The sequence below is a fragment of the Galeopterus variegatus genome, unplaced genomic scaffold (genome assembly GCF_000696425.1).
Source record: "Galeopterus variegatus unplaced genomic scaffold, G_variegatus-3.0.2 Scaffold3671, whole genome shotgun sequence".
Classification (NCBI taxonomy): Eukaryota; Metazoa; Chordata; class Mammalia; order Dermoptera; family Cynocephalidae; genus Galeopterus; species Galeopterus variegatus.
Window position 1 is genome coordinate 142,946 of NW_007729782.1, and position 22,324 is coordinate 165,269.

At 34.8% G+C, this 22,324-nt stretch overlaps 1 protein-coding gene across 1 annotated transcript in view; it reads left to right on the top strand.

Annotated features, from left to right (window-relative positions):
- ADAMTS19 (ADAM metallopeptidase with thrombospondin type 1 motif, 19) overlaps positions 1–22,324 on the top strand; it is a gene marked incomplete at its 5' end in the record, with an annotated part of 206,929 nt that overhangs the window by 142,940 nt on the left and 41,665 nt on the right. Inside the window, 2 exons of the mRNA XM_008585687.1 lie at positions 4,045–4,185; positions 5,664–5,814. Of these exons, the coding sequence (XP_008583909.1) occupies positions 4,045–4,185; positions 5,664–5,814 (292 nt within the window). The remainder of the gene's footprint in view (positions 1–4,044; positions 4,186–5,663; positions 5,815–22,324) is intronic.

Below are 22,324 nucleotides of genomic sequence, written 5' to 3' on the forward strand. Positions count from 1 at the left end.
TCCCAAAAGGAAAATGATCATCTGGATGAGAGGTTGTAATCTTCCAAATTTGGAAAATCATATTACACTACTTTGGGAAAATGTCCAAATTGCTAAATCTTGGAAGCTGTTCCTCTCCTTTTCTCAAATGGACACGTTATTTAGGAAGTTTTATTATTCTCAAAAAGACCTTTTGCCTTTCAAAAATAATAGCATTTGTGTATGATTGGAAAGACTGCACCACCACGGATGTCCCACATGTCAAGTGGGTGGCCATTAATTAATGGGTCCCCCAGTGATGTGTGCTGCAGCCAGAATCCATGGGAGAGATGAGACGGGGATGCCAACAGGGGCTGCATCAGAGCCCTTTCATCAGTTTGTGAGATGGTGCTGTCTTTCCAATCTCTTATTTTAATTAAACATCTAAGCAAAGTAAATTCTTGCCTTTACTATTTTCATGTTTTTTCTTACATCCACATTTACACCAAAGAAAGCAAATACAGCCAATTACCTTTAATGATAAGTTTATCTCTATGTGTCTTTTGACAAATTAGAGTGGTATGATAGTTTCTCTAATTTAATGCCCCGCTGTAAGGAATTATTATGGATTCCTACTATATTTCAGGAACTGTGCGGGAACTTTACATCATTCTCATGCAGTCCTCGCAACAAATCAGGCAGGAAAGTTTAAGAGATGAGGAGACTGAGGCACATTTATTTATTTATTTATTATTATTTAACGTGCCTCTGGTGACATGAATGAGGGGAAGATAGAGAGATTAAATCTCTCAGTAACTGCAGTGTATTTTCACCCTACACCTTGGTATTCTCTCAGTTGAATTGGTTCATAACTATTCCATGTAATCTCTTTTCCTCTTTACCTTCAAAGTGTGAGACATTTGCTTTCTATTTTCTCTGTCAATTATTCCATTAATGTGTGTTGATGCAGATCCTATTTGAAGATATTTTTTAGAATAGAAAAGAGAAATATGATTCCACAGTGAAGTTTTCCTACGCTGAAACTGAAAAGCGATATTCAATAATGTATTTTTAGTTTTGAGACCAGAATTTTCATAGTCAAACTTAGCAGACATAGTGATATAATTACTGTTAATTTATTAATATGGATTGAATTTCTTTGTTTCTTCCATACCATTTTTGTCTTTCAAAAACATATTTGATCATAACAATTTTGACTCAAATTTTTAATTTTTCTTAATAGAGTATAGCTTGATAGTGTTGAAAATTTTTATTTCTACTTGAGAAAACATAGATAGCTTACTTGTGATTTCCTGTAGCAACTTCTATAAAAATTCTTTTATTAGTGTTTTAAAATACGACATAGATACTCTTGTAAATTTTTCATTATGAAAGACAATTTTACTTATTATCTAGACCATAAAGGGAGGAGAAAAGAGAACACTGGACCATCCTGCCATCATCTCAGACTTAGCATGTACAAAAAGAACTTCTTTTTTCTTCTTCTTCAGTGTTAACTCTCATTCATGAATAATGATTTTAGTGGCATATCATGAGAATTCATAGGAGATTACACTCGTGCATTGCTTAATAATGGGAATAGGTTCTGAGAAATGTTTCATTAGACAATTTTGTCATTGCGTGAAAGAGTATTATGAAAGAGAACAGCAGTGAGGTTTGCTACTATCTACACTGGCCACTAGTTGCATGAGCGTGGGTCCTCTAATTGTAACTAAGTCTCTCTGTGCCTCGCTTTCTTCATCTGTTAAATGGAGATTAGAATAATACCACCCCCACAAAGTTATAAGAATTAAATTACAGGTCAGGATTGTGCCTGGTACTCAGCAAGCACTCAGTAAGTGTTAGCTAACTTTTGTTAACTATTATTTTGCTATTGGGATGGATGGGAATCAATAAAAAATGCAACAATTCTAAATTAGGCCATAACCCATTTACATGGGGTCAGACTTAATGTGTCAAATGCTTGGCTTTCTATCTTAAAGTTCTGGACTACCTTTTGGGAGGGGCACCCTGTGGGTAAGCTAGACTCCTCCTCAGCACACTTTGCAGTAGGCTTGTTTACATCAGCATCACCACAAACATGTGAGTAATGTATTGCGCTACGATGTTAGAAAGGCTACAACATCACTAGGTGATAAGAATTTTCAGCTTTATTATAATAATGTGGGGCCACCGTCAGATACAAGGTCCATCATTGACTGAAAACGTCATGCAACATGACTGTACATGAAATTTTTTCTGAAATGAAAGTGATTCTGTATGATGGCTTGATTCAGATTACAACATGGGTTACAGATTGTAATTGCTTTATGCCAGATTCTTAGATGAAAAAATCCTTGTCCTACAGAATTTGGAGAGTTAACCAAAAGTAAAAATGTGTAATGCAATGTAGAAAACACTGTAACAATGTTATTAACGGAACCCTATGGTGAGAAAAATAGGAGGTACAACTAGGTGAGGTAGAGGTTAGTGAAAGAAGACCTGCCAGAAGTAATCTGCATTTATCTTGAAGATTAAGTAGAATTGGTCCAGGCAAAGAAGCTAAAGGAAAGGCACCTTCAACAGGGTGGGGGGTGGGGAGTGGAATCACAGATGCCCCATGTGTAATGGCTAGTCACGTGAGTTTTAGAGCCAGCCACCTTGGTTCAGACATTACTACTTTCTAATTTCCCATTGTATAACCGTCTCATCCGCAAAATGGGGGTTATAATCATTTCTACCCCATAAGTTTGTTTAACTTATAAAGCCCCTTATATGGTATATAATACATACAATATACTAAATAACAATTAGTTGCAAGAAAATAAGAAACGTAATGTTTGGAAAACTAAGTCATTTCATATTGCTGAACAGAAAATGCAATAAATGACATGGAAGAAGATAAAGGACGGTGTATCTTCTTAAAAGAGCTGGAAATTGCCATCAGGGTCATGACAAAGCAGAGGGATGGCAGAGTCAGCTGGTGTTTTAAATAGATCTCACTGGGGCAGGGAAAGTTGAGGGGACAGGGGAATGTTAATAAATACGAGAGGCACAGAACCCGGTTAGAATACCATAAGTATCCATTCAGACTCTCCGTTTGGTAAGAATATTATATAATCCTCTTTAAATAACAATAGGAATAGAAAGGAGATGACAGTTGAGAAAAACATTTAGAAAGTAGAATTGGCAGAGCTTGCCCATAATAAAATAGGCTGGGTAATAATTTGGGAAAGGAAGGAATAAGTGATGACCTGAAGATTTTTATCTGGCAGACTTAGTGCTAGAGAAAGTATAAAAAAGAGAAGAAGAGAGAAAGAGAATACTGTAAATAGAGGTTTGAAAGAGAAAGTAAGGAGGGCAGTCTTTAGATATGTTGAATTTAAGATGTTTCTAGAATATCCTTTTGGAAATAAGTCAGATTTTTAGAATAGAGTTTCAACAGATTTCAGGATTCACTAGAAAAGATAAAGATGGCCAAGGATGTGAAAAGTTTCCCGGGGACAATTTGTGTTTTATGAGGTGGCTGGAAGGAGTAGATAGGGAAGACGCAGTAGTAGATTAATAGTTTAATGCGGTTTCAGACTTTGACAAAAATTTGATTCAGGCAAGAGCAAGAATCTAGTGTGTTAAATAGAAATTTACTCTATGTTTCATACATATTCTATGCAAAGGACATGTATCTATAGATCATTTTGGTTTAGGTGACCTAACCATGTCATTTTGTAGATTCGTTGGGGAAATGTTTTTTATTAAATAAAAATGTTGACCTTAAATCTTGATAACAAAAGATAAAAAATAAATGATCTGAAATCTAATTTTATTTTGACACTAATTTTTTTAAAACAAATTTTCTTGAATTGATCATCACACATTGTACACAGGTATTGATATTCAACTCTTATGCCACAAATATATGTAATCAATTATGTTTCAGTTAAAAAAAAAAGCATTCTCCTGGAAAAAAAAAAAAGAATTTTCCCTTGTTTTAAGTATTTTTAATTGTTACTTCATTGCAGTTATGAAAAGTTGAAAAGTAACATTTAGTTAATGTGCTTTTAAAATTTTAATTATATTCTGAATCAGCATGGGCATTAATCATGACAATGACCACCCATCATGTGCTGATGGTCTTCATATCATGTCTGGTGAATGGATTAAAGGACAAAATCTTGGTGATGTTTCATGGTCTCGATGTAGCAAGGAAGATTTGGAAAGATTTCTCAGGTACTGAGGTCACTTATTATTGTTGCATTGTGAATGTTTATGTGTGCCTGCTTTCTTTACCAACCAGGGAAAGCAGCGTGGCAGGGTGGAAAGGTGGCCAGAGTAGAAATCAAGGCACTCCATTCTAAGCCTGGCTCTTTATTGACTCATGGCATAGATTGAGACAAGTTATTTAACTCATCTGCTTTTCAGTTTTTACATTTTTCATGTGGCAAGATGATTTGTAAGATTGAAAAATTGTTATAATGATAAAAACTGTCAAAACATTTAATTGCCTCTTCAATGTTTCCCAGTGGGAATGTTCTCATTGCTTATCACTCAGCACATCTGTCATTATCACAAAGAGTCTCTTTAACAAACTCTTCAACTTTTCATTATGATACTTCTACACTCCAAATATTTTTTCATTAACAAATAGTTTGCACCATTGTAACAGTCCTTGGTGCTCTTGTTTTCCACCTTTAAGGGCAGTAACAATTGGCCTCTGTCTGGTTGGAAAAAGAAATGAAAAATATTACTATTTTTCCAGTTTCCTTTTAAAGACCTTGTTTCTTTGATAATAGAAGGAGCAGCTGAAACAGTAGGTAATATGCAAAGTGGTTAGAGAAATGGTTAAGGTATCTGAAAGAAGTCTAAAGAAATATAGCAACACCTAGCTAGCTCATTTCACTAGACAGATGAGCATTACTCATTTTTTCATACACTTTAAATGGGCAAGCCTATTTATTCTATTAAATGGATATAAAATCTACAAAAACACAATGTTTATTACAGTACCATAACTCAGTTCTGAAATATATGCTGTGCAATATATTCTTTGTATGCTCTTTGTCATCATAGTCTAGAGAAGAGCACTCAGATCATGCAATATTTTGAACACACCATCAGTAGCTGTATCGGTAGCCCTTCAGTAGGCCCTAATGAGTTCCTAAGGAAAATGCAAGAGTTTGTGTGGCTGCCTTCACATGCATCTGGACTCTAATCAAATTAAATGTCACTTTACTAAAGGAAGTGTATTATAATGTTAAATACAAAAAATATATGTACTATTAATACTCAGCTGAGAATGCTTTCTATGCGTTCTTTAAATTCCCAAGTATAGCTTATTTCTTATCTTCACACATACTTTTGGGCAAGTGACTACCTGAGTCTGAGCTTCTACATCTTATAAATGCATAAAAGAATACCCACCCCACAGGGTTATGAATATTAGCTGAGTTAATCCATATGAAAGGGCTTTATAAATCAAAGAATTCTGTTAACTTGAACTTATTATTTATGAGGATTATCTTAAAGAATTATAAATAAATTATTTTCATATATGGGATAATTTCTATGAGCATTCAATAAAAGAGCTTATAAATAAAAGTAAAAACATATTTTTAGTATTATAAAAATGCTTGTTGTTGCTATGCTAACTAACCATAGTAATTTTTTACATTAAATTCAAAGTTTTATACATATCTGCATATTGCCAGGTCAAAGGCCAGTAACTGCTTGCTACAGACAAATCCCCAGAGTGTCAATTCTGTGATGGTTCCTTCCAAGCTGCCAGGCATGACATACACTGCTGACGAGCAGTGTCAGATTCTCTTTGGGCCATTGGCTTCTTTTTGTCAAGAGATGCAGGTAAGCATTGTGTCCAGGTGGGATTTTTTAAGTGTTCACATTCATTGTTCAGAAGTACTAATTGCAGGAGGGAAAGCTGACTTCATTTTAGAGTTTGTGGGTCAAAAGCACCCCAATACGTGAAAGAAGGATTTTCTAAGAAAAGGTTTGTACATTTTTTCCCCTTGGGCTTTAGAAACGATAGAAATAAGTCATGGGCATTTAATAAAAGTCAGTAAGGAAAGACCAAATTTTTTGTACTTCGAAAATTACACCGAAGTCAGGGAAGTATTTGTATTATGTTAGTTCAATGTTTCTATTTAAAATCTTGTACTTTCTTACATGGTTATTAGGGGTAAATGCAATAAAAACGATGTATGAACATGTAATTGTGGAGCAGGAGCTATATCTTTCAACCCTGAAAATAAATTTTTAAAACTATTTCTGGTAATTTGCATCTCATGAATTTTCATAATAATAAAAAATAAATAAAATATGTTTTTTATGAATTAAAGTAGAGAATGCATTTCTAAGTAAACTAGAGGAAAAGGGTACATGTATAATGGTAAACTAAGCATTGCCTGTATATTAGTATTCAAATGGTGAATAATTACTCGGAGAGGACAGTTGTATTGTGTCTATAAAATCTAAAGGATGAAGCACAATGGCCTTCTAGGTGTAAGAATTTTAGCTCTATTTACCCTTTCTTCTTTCTTTTCTTCTTTCTTCCTGCTGCCTGTCCCTGTCTGCCCTTCTCCTCCCACCTCCTTCCAACACACACACACACACACACACACACACACACACAGTACTTCATAAATAAACCAATAGCCATATGAAAGTAAATTGGTTGAATATCCCTGAAACGTAGCTGTATTTCACCCTGCCAAAGTTTCTGTGATTGCCTCAAAGGAATTTGGCTTTCTTGAAGATAAAACTGTTTTAAGTAACTGGCAGCATAATTAAAATCCCTCTTAAGGAAAAGAACATACAACGTTATGGAATGTTTTATGCTTTCTCTGCTTTGTAGTTCTTATCAAAAGAGTTGTGCATTTGTTTATTATTGGCTTATCAATCTCACACACTAGTGTATAAGCTCCCTGAGGGCAGAGTGCATTTCCTCCGCATCTAGCCCAGTGGCTGAAACAACAGAATAGGGACTCAGTGAATGTTTGATTTAGAATTAAAGTGAGTGAATGTATGAAGGAGTAGGAGCTGCATCAAATGTGACGGGTGAAAGGCTGTATAGAGGATAAAACTCATCTGGTAATGGTGGAGCTCCAAAGGACCTGGTGTAGGTATGTGATTGTGACCCGATCCTCAAGGATTTACATATGGCACGGCCATGGATCCTTGGAACTCAGCAGCTTGTCTGATAATGATGACAGTAGCCAGCTTTGGTTCTGTAAGATCTGTTCCTGATACCGCTGTAATGTCATCTTCTAATCTCCTTCACTCTGCTCTCACCTCCAGGTCTTTAGACAGTCAAAAGTTTGGACACAGTCTTCTTTCTTAAATCTTAATGGTAAAGTGAATTTTTTGAGGTATGTAAGGTGGGCTTGTGAGCAGACATTTTTACATGCTGAAATTAACACTGCTTTGGACAGCAAAGTTGGCTGTCTATGTTTACCATTGTAGGAGTATTATGTAGGAGAAGGTTTCATTTATATGGTGTGGAGAATTGCTGGAGCTGTTAAATGGAAAATGTTCATCTTTTATAAAGCACCCCAAGCATTAGAAAAACTCAGATGATCAACGATAACCATGGTTTTGGTAAATTTTAGATTACTTTTCATAAATACTATTTTTAAAAGCTTTTAGAAATTATTTTAATGATACATTGCAGTTAGTTAAATTTTACTAGCACCATTGCACAATATTTTGAACTCTAAATATCTGCCATGTAGTATGTTAAATTATTTATGTTTATGATCTAATTTGATTCTTATAACGATTATATGCCATAGTTATTATCCAACCCTGTTTTACAGATCAGCAATTTGAAGCCTGGAGAAGTTAACAGGTCCAAGTTCCTACACCTAATGAGAGGGAGTCTTAGATGCAAGCTCAGATATGTCTAAATCCAAAGAATAGAATACATGTGTAATTGCTGTGCTCTACTGTCTCTTAGGAAACCCAAACTTTTTAACATATTATCTTCTATATGCAAATATCCTTAGATCAGATCCTGTGTTTAATCTAAATTCCTTTTGTCTTCTGTAACACCTATACCATCAAGGTTAAAAAGTATCTTAATTGATTTATTTTATTTGTCTAGGCTATTTGCTCTGTTTATATGGTTATTTCTTACTAACCCACCTGCACAGATTTTTTTTTTTAATCTCTGAAAATGGAACAGTTTATTGTTTTGTTTTTGTTTTTTAAACCCATGTTTCTCAATACTCAATATCCTAGGATGTTACCTTGTTTTAAACTAGACATTTTGCAAATAAAGTTTAGTTTTAGGTTTTAGGTATCCAGAAATGTTCTTTTTTCCTCTCAGATTTTATATTCCAACCCCAAATTACTACAACATGCAAAGTGTAGGAACTAGATAGAGCCTTAGAAGAGATTATTCACAGATTTACTGATTGATTTGACAAATACTTACTGAGATGCAACTACTTGCCAGGCACTGTCTTATGCACTAATCAGCATGAAACAAAGACCCCACCCTGATGGAACTTACATTTTAGACAGAGGAAACAGACAATAAGTATACACATATGTGTTATGTATAATTGTTACGGAGAAATATAAACTGGGGGATGGGGAGATACGGTGCTATTTTATATAGGGTGACCTGGGAAGGCCTTCTAGAGAAAGCGACATTTGCTTGGAGATCTAAGGGAGGTGAAAGAGCAAAAACCATGCACTTATCTTGGCAGTAACATAGCAAGAAGAAACAAAGAAAAATGCCCCGATATTCGGTCTTGGTCAAGTTTTAAGTTTGAGATGCCTATTAGACACCCACGTAGAGATGTAAGCAGGTCCAGGATAGGTATATATTTGGAAGTTATGAACAAGTAGATGATATTGAAGACATGACACTAAATAATAACACTAGGAAGTGAGTTAAAAGAGAGAAAAGGTGCAAGGACTGAGACCTAGGTCACTACAATATCTAGACTTTAGGAAGATGAGGAGAAAGTGACAAAACTCTGAAGAAATCTGTTGAGATAGAAATTGGACCAAGACAAATTAAGATCCTGGAGGCTAAGTGAGGATGTTTTCAAAGAGAGAGTGATCGGCTGCGTCAAAAGCTGAAGGCAAGTGAAATAAAACGAAGACTAAGAAGATATGATCAATGTTTTTTTTGTTTGTTTGTTTTTCCCCCTAAAGGGCTTGACACACTATTATTTGGAGCTATCTGGAAATTCCTGCATACATAATAAGTGTCAGGAGGTATAACTTAAAAGTGCAAGGTGAAATAGTTGGGTATGTACGATATGTCACCATACCTGCCAATCTGTCATTTAAGTTCTGTACAAATCTCCTAGAAGGTAAACTCAGTAACATCAGAGGAGTTGTCAGCTCTTTTTACCTCTGTTCATGCTCAGTAAGTATTTATTGAATGGATAGTGAATCAATTGAATGATGGAGTTATGATTCTAAATTTTGACTCATATAAATACTTGATTCTCAGATATATATCAAGATAATATGATATTAATTCAATATTATGTTCTAGTATTAAATATTGTAGAATATCAATTCAATGACTACATAAAAGCCAACTTGTAAGGGCAGGTAGCTTATACATGATTTAATCAGATATCTTTATGACCATCCCATTTCCAATCAGTTGTAAGTAAATATCAAGTTTCATGGAGCGAGGTTTCACAGCAACCTTAAACATGTATGTTTCTAGTAGAATATTAGAAACAATATAATTCTTAATCTGACAGTAGCAATTGGTCCATAGCATCTGAATTAGGTATTTCTCTTCCATACTCGTAAAGAGATATTTAAACACTAGCACTAGAGATACCAACATCGCATAATGCTGATATAATTAATTAAATAAATTTACCCTTAGGATAACAACTTTCATCTGCAAAATGTGTGAAGACACAGATGTAGCAATCCTTGTGAAACATCTTGACCCCCAGCAATAATAATAGCTCACTCTTCTGCATTCATTTGCAGAATTAGTGACCAACTTCTTGTGTGGCCTTGTTTCCAACTTCTAAGCATTGGTGCCTTCAGGCCATCTAGCATCTGTGGCTGAGCCAGCTCCAGCTGTATCGAGTCATTGTAATAGCTTCCTGAAGTTACTTAGCCTGGCTGAGAATATTGAGGTATGGAAGGATGTTTCCCTAGAAGCAATAAGAAGTGGCTCTCCAAGAGTAACTTTTTTTAAGAAGAAAGTGTGGTAAAATTGAAGACCTTAAGGTCTTGCTTTTGTTTTTGGACTAGGCACATTGTGAATCGCATACATATTAAATGTGTAGAAAACTTTCTAATATGATTGAATCATACGATGACTTAAAACATTGTCATGGAAAGTTTCAGTTTTAGATTTCTCCTATATCTACTTGATTCATCAAAATATGTAGGACTTTCTATAACCTCTCATTTGATCCGATAGGGTACCTTATGAAGAATTCTAGAAAGCTGAGTCTCTGTAATTTGGCATTGTGAAAATCTAAGGGCAACAGAAATTTACACGTAAAAAGGCTTAACATGGGAAAATTGGAGGACACACACTACGTGATTTAAGACTTATTGTAGAACTGCAGGAATGAAGACAATGTGGTGGTGGCAAAAGTAGAGACTTAACTCATCAATGGAACACAATAGAGCCCAGTTATTGACTCACATATGTGTAGAACTGATTTTCAACAAAAGTGACAGGGCAATTCAATGTGTAAATGAAAGCATTTCTACAAATTATTCTGGGACAACTGGATTTTCATCTTTTAAAAAAATCACCTCATATCAAATACCACAATTAATTCTAAATGTATTAACATAATTATATTCTAAGTGTATGAAATGTGAAATCTACAAAACTATAAAACCTCAGGAAAATATAGAGGAAATATTTCTTTGATAGGACATCAGAAGTATGAACCATTAAAAAATAAAACGAAGAAAATTATAGTTTGCAATTTATCAACAAAATGATTTTCTCTTAGGAAAACTATTAAAAAAATGAAAAGGCAAACTATAGAACGGGAGAAAATATTTATAATGTGTATATTTGATAAAGGACTGATGTCCAGAATATATAAATAACAACAAAAGACTAAGCAATCCAATATAGTAGGCAAGACATTTGAACAGATAATTTAGAAATGAATATACACAAATAGCCAACAAGCTCCTTAAAAAGATGCTCAATATTGTTAACATTGCATCAAGAAATTCAAATTTAACCTATAAAGAGCTATGTTTACATACCCATTAAAATGGCTGAAGTTAAAAGGATTGAAAGTACTAAATTATTGCTGATGATATAGAGCAACTGGAGTTCACATACAACGCTGCTAGAAATGTAAAATGGAACAACACTTCAAAAAAATTTTAGGTGCTTTTTTTAAACACTCGAACATTGACCTACTATATGATCCAAACTTTCCACCCCTAGATTCAAAAATATACTCTGTATGATTTTATATTTTTAAAGTTATTGAGACTCATTTATAATTTGCCCAGGTGGATGTACCATATGCATTAGACAAAGTGTATATCTGCAATTGTTAGGGTTAGTATTCTATGAATATTAATTAAGTTGAGATGCTTAATTGAGTTGCTCAGATCATCTGATTTTACTGATTATTTGTCAAAATGTTCTATTAATTGATAAAATTGGGCATATAAATACCTTTATATGGTTCTATTAATTGTCTACTCTTTAATTATTTCAGATTTTGATTCTTACCTTTTAAAGCTCTGTTGTTAGACACTGATACAGTTATTATTGATATGTCTTTCTAATAAGTTGAGCCTTTTTTATTATGGAAAGTTCCTCTTTATCACTGGTGGCACCCACCCTCTATACTAAAGTTTATTATATCTGATATTAATCTGATTTTGTGTGCTTACTTTTTGCGTAGTGTAACTTTTTATTTTCATTTACTTTAAATTTATCTATTTGCTTATATTTAATGTGAGTTTCTTGTAGTAAGCGTATAGTTAAGTCTTGTTTTTTATTTATTCTGATAATTGTGACTTTTTAATTGGGATATTTAGCCCATTCATGCTTAATCATTGACATGTTTGGATTTAGGTCTGGCATTTTACATTATGCTTTCTATTTTAACTCTGTATTTCCCCTGACCTCCTTTCCTGCTTTCTTTTTTTGTATTTCTTTCTTTTTAAAATATTATTTGAATGCATTTTAGGATTCTATTTTAATTTATATATTACATCTTTAGCTATCTCGTTGCCTGTCTTAGACATCTGGTATGGTTCTAGGTCTGGGATCATAAACTTTTACTTAAAGGCCTAGACAGTAAATACAAGGGTATTTCAAAAAGTTCATGGAAAGGGCCAGCCCGGTGGCGCACCGCTACAGTGCGCCGCTTGGGAGCGTGGTGGCGCTCCCGCCGAGGGTTCAGATCCCACATACAGACCGGCCGCTCACTGGCTGAGCGAGGTGCGGGCGCAACACCAAGGGTTGCGATCCCATTGCCGGTCCCGGTCCAGTACGGGTGCGACACTGAGGGTTGCGATCCGTTGCCAGTCACGAAAAAAGACAAAAAAAGGAAAAAAAAAAATTCATGGAGAAATAGAATTAAAAGGTAACATTAATCTTCCCATAAACTTTTTGATGTATCCTTATATATTAGGCTTGTTGGCAATACAGCTTCTGTTGCACCTCAAATCTGCTGTTCCAACTCAAATCAGCCATAGGTAATACATAAATGAACGAGCACGGATATTTCAAAGATGTTCCTCTGTCTTCTCTTCTTCACAGTTTATGATGAGAAATGTACAGTCTTTGAATTGTCATTTCCATGTAAATAATCTGTTGTTTTTCTCTGTGTACAAGATACTCTATCATTGGTTTTCAGAAGTTTGACTGTCACATGTCTAGTTATACCTTTCTGCATATTTGTCCCATTGGGGCTTGTATTGGTCCTTTTTCTGTTCCTTATAACAGAACACCTGAAACTGGGTAATTTATAAGAAAGTGAAATTTATTTCTTACACTTTAGGAGGCTGGGAAATCCACAGTCCAGGAGGTGCATCTGACGAGAGCCTTTTTCTGGGTGGGAACTCTCTCCTATGGCAACTCAGGGTTTCACATGGCAAGGATGGCAAGAGCTCAAGAGCTAACCTTCTCACTTGCTCTCCTTATAAAGCCATCAGAACCACATCCGTGACTAACCATTAAGCCATCGACTCGTTACTCCATGAAAGGTTCAATCCATTCATGAGGGCAGTCCTTGAGATCCAATCATCTCCTTAGGCTGACTTTCTACCACCATATTGGAGGTTAAGTACCAACATGAGTTTGAGGGGACGTCCAAGCCACAGCAGGATTTGTTGAACTTCTTAACTTTGTAAATTTGTGTCTTTTACCAAATTTGGGCAGAAATTTTTAGTGATCATTTTTTTAAATACTTTTCTACGTCTCCACTTCTGCCTTTCGCATTCTGAGAATACAGTTATACACAGTCAACCATTTGATATAATTTCACGAGTTTCTGAAGTTCTTTCATATTTTTAGTATTTCCTCTCTCTCCTTCAGATTAGATAATTTCCCTTGACTTATTTTCAAGTTTACTGAATCTTTCCTCTCTCATTTCCATTCTGCTATTAACTTCATCCAGTGAATTTTTTATTTCATCTAGTGTATTTTTCACATCTAAAGGGAAAATTTACATTTAGTTCCTTTTTATTTCTTTCTTGTGGTATCTTTTTATTCATTACAAACCAATTCCATTTACCTCATTGAGTACATTCATACACCAGTTTGAAATTTTATGAAAATTGCAACATATGTGTCATCTAAGGGTTGAATTATTTATTTTCTTTTTTTGTTTAAAAAGGTTCACATTCTGATGGTTCTTCATAAATCAACAGTTTTGAAGTGTATACTTGAAATTGTTACGTCATGTCGTACAGCAAGGATCAGCAAACTATGGTCTAAAGACTGGCTACATGCTTTTGTAAATAAAGTTTTACTGGAACACAGTTATACTCATTTGTTAACATCATGTTGTACAGCAAGGATCAGCAAACTATGGTCTAAGGACTGGCTACATGCTTTTGTAAATAAAGTTTTACTGGAACACAGTTATACTCATTTGTTAACATATTCTCTGTGGCTGTGTTCAAGTTACAATGCCATTTTTGAATAGTTTCAACAGAGACCATATGGCCCACAAGCCTATGATATATACTGTTTGGTGCTTTACAGAAAAAAGTTTGCTGACCCCTGTTGTAGAGTCTCTGCATTCTGTTATATTCCTCCAAAGAGTATTTTAATTTTTTTGTTTTCAGACAACTAAATTTGTTAGAATCAAACTGGAAACATTTTTTCATGTACTGTAGGCAGCAGTTAACACCTTAGATCATTTCACTCTTCCCTTATCTGTGCTATTTGTAGGGTGCCCCATGTATTTATGGGTCAGGTAACAAAAAGAGACATAGGCTCCTCTGATTTTCTTCCCTCTGGGATTCTTCTTCCTTCGGTTTTTGGCAGCTTTGACCACCTCAGGATCTGCCTTTTTAAGTCTAGAAATATGGCATTTTTCTACTATTGCTTTAGCCACCCAATGTCAGGGCACAACCATGGGTAACTATCAGGCCAAAGCTACAAGATGATGAACTCACCTGTGATGATTACTTCAGTTCCCCTCAAAAATTTACCTGTCTTTGTTCACTCCTCAGAAAGTTAGTTATTGCATTCTTTCCACAGTGTATAGTTGTTACCTACAGGATGGCTGGTCTTCTGGAAACTTAATCCACTATTCAGGAGGGGAATCTTTTTATTTTCATTCTGGATCATTTTTCTTTCATGTATTTTAAATAGTTTCTTCCTTCTTTTTATTCTTTTCTCCTCTATGGGCCTTCCCTTAAGTAGGTATTAACAATTCTTCTCTCTCTTGATTTCTTCTTATTCCTTGGCTTTAATACTTCTTAATGTGTTTGTTCTATTGAAGAGTCCCATGAAGCTTGCTACTTCATTCATTGACTGTGCATATGAGACATATTTCTTCCCATGCCTATTACTCAATTTCTGCCACTATCAATCTTGAAGTGCATAAAGTAGAAGAGGTGAAAGAGAAGACGTCAAACTTATTTAACTTGCAATGGCCAAATCTTCTCTGTTAAGGGATAAAGTTTCTAGGACATAAGTGAGCTAGACTTCTCTTATTTCTTGCCACTAAAATGAAAGTTTATAATTAATGCTTATAATCCAATTATTGTTACTTTGTGTAGTCAATATTTATGTAGATGTGTTCTCATTTTTTTCAGTCTCTTTGCTCACCATTGTTTTTCAGTCCTTTCCTATGAGATCATATTACTTTTTCTTGAATAAAATTTTAGCTGAGTTCAGGAGTATAAATTGACAGTTTTTTTTCCTCTCTCTCTCTCTCTTTGAATACATTATGCATTCAGTGCATTCACTTCTTTACATTAGTGCCTAGATATAATTTTTTCCATGTCCCTAATCTTAAAAGGAAACTTTCAACATTTCACTATATATTATGTTATTTGCTGTAACTTTTTCAAAGATGCCCTTTAATTGTAAAGAAATTTTCTTCAATGGCTAGTTTGCTAAGATTTTTTAAAATGAATGTTAAATTTGCACCCATACTTAGTATTCACAGATATAAAAATCATTGAGTTTTAAGTTATTGATATATTTGATTACATTAATCAAATTCTTAATATCAATCTAATGTTGTATTCTGAGGAAAATATCCAACTTAGTCATACATTTATTTATGCATTGCTGGATTCAGTCTATTAAACTTTGTTTAACAAATTTAAATCTAAGTTAGAGATAGATCACTATTTTCACTTTCTTTCAAAATCCCTGTCTGATCTGGGTATCGTAGTGTTTAGTAGTGTGCCCTCTTTTTCTTTTCTCTAGAGAGTTTATGTGAGTTGAGAACCTAAGTTCCTTGAAAGATTGCCAGTTTGGGGACCAGATATATTTTCTATGGGAAGATTTAAAAATCACTTTTAAGAATTTCATGGTTATAGAACTGTTCAGCTTTTTTATTTATTCTTGGGTCCATTTTAATAAGTTTTAATTTTCTAATATTTCTCTATTTTAAATAAGCTGTCAAGTTTTGAGGATAATACATAAAAAGCAAGGAGTTACATGTCCAGGGATTAATTATTACTTCCATGTATGCACACTTAAGATTGCTTTACTTTAACATAAAATTTCAGAACATCTTAATGGAACTACTTGCTATAAAGAAAGACATGGATACAAGTTATCTTTCAAGATAAATTTTATGATATTTGTACATGAACAATCAACCTTCCATTTAAATATATAGCTTATTCATGTAAACATTGTAAAACCCTCCTTGAGATAAACATCCAAATTTTTATTATATGCTTTTAGTGATCTCTTTTTATTATAGAAGAATAAAAAAAAATTGTACTAGTTTAATTAGATTGCTAGGAAATGCTGAGTTCAACATTTCTGTTGTGAATTCTTAATCAAAGCATTTTAAGTTTTAAATTTCTTTTCTTAAGTGACATATTAAGTGGTTCAGCAACAAAGTCAAAAAATAATTTCAACTCATGCCTGTATAACATATGGAGAGTGTTTTGTTCTAACTCCATACCCCACCTGCCTCTTAGAAAGGGCTTGTGCTACATAGCTCTAATATCACATATCTGAGACATTCCACATTTCAAGGTGAAAACAGTTCATACACACCATTTTCTCAACATTTTCTTGCCTTACTTTTGACAGTTTTGTTTGCATTCTTGAATCTGACTTATTTTAAAGACTGAGGATATAATTTACTTACCAAAGATCTCTAGATGTTCAGGACAGAAAAGGTAAAAGAGATCTCTATGAGAGATTTATTCCAAGCAACTATGCTTGCCTTGAAAAGCTGCCAGATTTGCTTTTATGCTCTCAGTGTCTCAAGTGGAAATCAATTAGAGTGCCTGCTGTTTTGAATAGCAGATAATGGCGGAAGGTCAGAATTTAGACCACCAACAGTGTTCAATAAACAAGTATTATTGTAAAACTACAGTGTAGAAGATTTGCTCAATATGCATTGGTTAACTAATGAACTGGACTAAAATGATTCTTGTTTTAACACAACTAAGATAAATTGAGTATAAGGAAAGCAAACTTGTTCTTTTGGTGGGAAATTCCACACTTGACACCATGATTATAAAACATCCTTGACAGAAAAGTCTTAGGGAGTGAAAAACTTTTAGGAACTAAAATTCTCAGCTTAGAAATCTGTAAATTCAAATAGAAATGTGTGCATAAAAGCATATAATGAACAATTGGCCTCTGTTTATTTTCAGGACTCTAAAATACTGCAGAAGAGCAAATATGAACAGGCTTCAAAAAGTTCATGGAAAGATTAATATTATCTTTTGATTACATTTTTTCATGAACGTTTTGAAGTACCCATGTATGATTTATTCCTTAAAATAATTTCCTAGATGAATTTTTGATATATGTTATGTGCAAATAAACACACATTAGTAAAGCTAAACCTCATCCTAAATATAATAAGATATGTTTGTGTGAAATATTTTGAAGCAGAAAATATGTCTGTCACAGCAGATAAAATAAGGGAGATAAAAAATATCACACTCTCATCATCAACTACTGAATTTTAAGAGCTTACTAACAGTCCAGATATCTAAAACATAAGAAAATAATATTTTATTTATTTATTTATTTTTACCAAATTATGCTTTATTAATATTATTTTTTTACATTCTATGATGTTGCAGAGCAGGTGGGAGGGAGGGGGAGAGGAGAAAGGGAAAGGAAATGGCATGGAAGAAGGAGGAAGGAGGAGGGGTGGGATTGAGGCCTGTGGTACCCCCCTCATTCCCACAGGGGAGACCAACAGGTTTCCAGTGGTAGCTTGGTCCTTGCCAGGCTGGGTGCAGATGTCAGGGGGTGTTGCAGAAGCCCTCGCTCTCACCACCCCAGCTTGAGAACCTGGGGCCCTTCTTGCTGCAGCTCAGTGGTTGCCGCTGGGCTGGTTGAGAGTGTCAGGGGGGCATGGTCTAAGCCTCTGTCCCCCACCCTTGGGACTGGTTGTAGGTGTCAGGGGGCACGGCTGAGGCCCCCAGCCATCTCCCCTTTCTGGCTTGGTAGCCCAGGGACTTCCAGTCCTTTAAGGTGTTATACATGTTCTTTGGTGAAATGAGGCCTTAACTAGTTAATATCAAACTTTGTCTTTGGTTGTGAGTACTTTGTTTTTTCTTTCGGTTCCATAGTGGATTATTTGCTGTTCCCACCACTTAAACTCTCTGCTGGAACTGATTTATTGTCCTTTGCTTACTTCTAAAAAGGAGGAACTACCCGTGAGGACCAATACTTGAGCTCTGTGGTTGAGGTAAATTGCTGCTTTGCTGCTGATTCCTTAGGGAAGGCTTTTTGTGCAGCTTAGGTTTTAATGGTTGACTTTATAGGTACTTCTGGGTCTAGTGAGAACCAGTGCACCTAGGTTGTATAGAAACACTGGTCTGGGCCTGAGTATTTTCATCACACTGCACCCTCTACAATTCTTTATTACTGACCAGTCTTCTCTGAGTGGTCCTACGCTGATTGGGGGTCAGATTGGCTGTCCTTGCTGTGCCCCAGTGTGCTCCCAATGGGCATGTCTCTCCCACTGCTGGTACTCCAAACACTTCCCATGGGACAGGCCATGCTCCAGTCCCTTACAATGACTCACCAACCTCTGAGCAGCTCCTTTTTTTCAGTTGTTGTGGCTTCTTGCTCCTATGTGGGTCCATGGGAACCCTATTAGTGGTCTTGCTGGCTTGGAGACCACCAAGGCTCTTTTATCCCCTGCTGCCTCCAAGCAACTTCATACAAAGGGCACAGCTGTGGCTTTTGCCAGCTCCTGCTCCATGCACTCAGCAGCTCCAGCCTGGAAGTGGCCAGGATTCGAAATGGTCAGAGCGATTATTTCTTTCTCTCACCATGGCTTCTCCTGCCTTCATGCACTCCACAGGTCTCTTCTCCTCTTCCCCTGAGCTCTAGCACCCCCAGCTTGGCTGTCTTTGCTTTTTTACAGTTGTAAATTAGCTGATTTATGGGAGAGAGTGACAGTGGTGACTGTCTATTCTGCCATCTTGACTGAAGTTGGAAAATAATATTTTAGAATTTGCTATGTTTAGTATTAGGATTTGTCAACATACCAATTTGATAAATTAGTTTGAATATATTCTTCCCAACATATTGAATAGATTTGGGTCATAAGTTAACTTTCATTTTTCAGTGATTGAATACCACCACCAGAATAAGCCTCCTTCAATAGCCTTTATCTTATCAACCTTCTGGTCTACTTCTAAATGTCGTCCTTTTTCTTACAAATATGGAGTCCCTAGTCCTTGCTGGTTCTTCCATCTTTTGAATCTCAGTTTTCACTGTTCTCTTTCATTATATACTTATTCTGCATTACCCTTGTCTTCTGCCTTTTAATGACTATGCCTTTCACATTGTCCCTATTCTCCTCCACCGTGTTCTCCAGGTATCTGGATAGGTGGTAACATAATCATCTTCACTACATGTTAATACTGTAATCACGATTAAATGTCCCTTAGGGATTTCACATTTCTGTGCAATTCTTAACAGTATGCTTTTGTCTAAAAAATTTCAACCATCTTGCATAAATAGAAAGTCTTTAAGAATGTGCCCAAGTGCCTTACCATATCTGTGTCTCTAGGCTGGCCACAATTATACCTGTGGCTAAGGTTGCCGACAATTTTCTGTCTTGTATTTCCTCAGAGTTCTCTTCTTTCATTGATACCATGTCTCAGCTGTTTTATCCCACTATTTTTTAAATATCCCTTTAATTTTTCCCTCAGCAAAGTTCATTGTATCCTGAAGATCTAAACTCATTCATACTGAAGTAAAAACTGTTAGAACTGACAAATGAGTTCACTAAAGTGCAGAATACAAAATCAACATATAACAATCAGTAGCATTTCTGTGCACCAACAATGAACTAGTGAAAAAAGAAATCAAGAAATCAATTTCCAATTTCATTTCAGCTAACAAAAAAAAAACAGGAATAAATTTAACCATGGAGGTGAAATATTGTACAATGAAAACTAGAAAACAATTATCAAGTAAATTAAAGAGGAAACAAAAAATGGGAAAGGCATTCCATGTTATGGATTGGAAGAACTAACATTGTCAAAATGACCATACTACCGAAAGCAATCGATAGATTCAATGCAATCTCTATCAAAATACCAATGACATTCTTCACAGAAATAGAAAAAACAGTCCTAAAATTCATATGGAACCACAAAAGACCCCAAATAGCCAAAGCAATCCTGAGCAAAAAGCACAAAGCTGCAGGCATTACACTACCTGACTTCAAAGTATACTACAAAGCTATAGTAATCAAAACAGCATGATACTATTATAAAAACATATGCATGGACCAATGGAACAGAATAGAGAACTCAGAAATAAGTCCACAGGTCTACAGCCAACTGATCTTTGACAGAAGTGCCAAGTACATACTTGGGGAAAGGACAGCCTCGTCAATAAAGAGAGCTAGGAAAACTGTATATTCATATGCAGAAGAAAGATACTAAAACCCTATCTCTCACTGTATGCAAAAATCAACTCAAAATGGATTAAAGACTTAAATGTAAGACCTGAAGCTATAAAACTACTAGAAGGGAACTTAGGGGAAACACTACAGGACATTAGTGTAGGCAAAAATTTTATGGAGAAGACTTTTAAAGCATAGGAAACAAAAGCAAAAATAGACAAGTGGGATTATATCAAATAAAAATGTTATGCACAGCAAAATAAACAATCATACAGGGCAAAGAGGCAATCAGCAGAATGAGGCAAATATTTGCAAACTATTCATCCATCAAGGTATTAATATCCAGAATATACAAGGAACTTAACAGCAAGAAAACAAATAATCCAATTAAAAAATGAGCAAGTGACCTGAATAGCATTTCTCAAAAGAAGACATACAAATGGGCAATAGGCACATGAAAAAGTGCTCAATATCACTAATCATCAGGGAAATGCAAATCAAAACCACAATGAGATGTCATTTCACCCCAGTCGGAATGGCTATTACCAAAAAGACAAAAAAATAACAAATGCTGGTGAGGATGCAGAGAAAGGGGAACTCTTTTACACTTTTGGTGGGAATGTAAATCAGTATATCCACTATGGAAAACAGTATGGAGGTTCCTGAAAAAACTAAAAATAGAACTACCATATGATACAGCAGTTCCACTGCTAGGTATTTATCTAAAGGAAAGGAAATTAGCATACCAAAAAGATATCTGCACCCCCATGTTTATTGTAACACCATTCATTGTAGCCAAAATATGGATTCTACCTAGGTGTCCATTGACAGATTAATGAATGATAGATGAATGAATAAAGAAAATGTGTTATATATACACAATGGAATACTACTCAGCCATAAAAAAGAATGAAATGTTGTCATTTGTGGTAACACGGATGAGCCTTGAAAACATTAAGTGAAATAAGTCAGACACATAAATAAAAATACTGCATGTTCTCATTCATATATAGGAACTAAAAATAAACTGAACTTTTAGAAGTAGAGAGTAGAATTGTGGTTACTAGAGACTGGGACGGGGGGAAGGTGGGAGAGTGAAAGATTGGTGAATGGACACAAAATTATAGCTAGATAGGAAAAATAAGTTCTAGTAGTATATAGTAGTGCTGGGCATTTATAACTAATAATTTATTTTATGTTCTCATGTGGCTAGAAGAGAGGAGCTCAGATGTTCATATCACAAAGAAATGATAAATTTTTGCAGTGATGAATTGCTAATCACCCTGATTTGATCATTGTACATTGTGTGCATGTATTCAAATATAACTCTGTACCCAATAAATATGTACAATCTGTGTGTTTCAATTAAAAATAAATTAATTGTTTTAAAAAGTAAATGACTGATAATTTATAAAAACATACCCATTAAGGGTCTCTGTGTTGTGTGAAGGGTCAAGACTATATGATGAAATAATGAAGTGCTAACCATGATATTTAAGCAAAAATAGTAGAAGTGAGGATAGGCTTTAAGGTAGGAGACACTGAATTCATACCACAAACACAAGCACTTATTCTTCCAGCCTAGTTCATATCATAATATAAAGAATGTTTTTTAGCTTACACTTTACTGTAATATCTACATAATTTTGCATAAGCATATGTGTTTTATTTAAACAATTTTTAAAAGATTTAATTTTATTAAACAGATTTTCTATTGTTATACATCAATCTTCCCATCTCTATAAATAACCCATATAACTATTTCGATTACAAGTTTAATATTAAAAGTACCTAAAGCATATTTTTCTTCAAATAATTTCTGTTGTTCT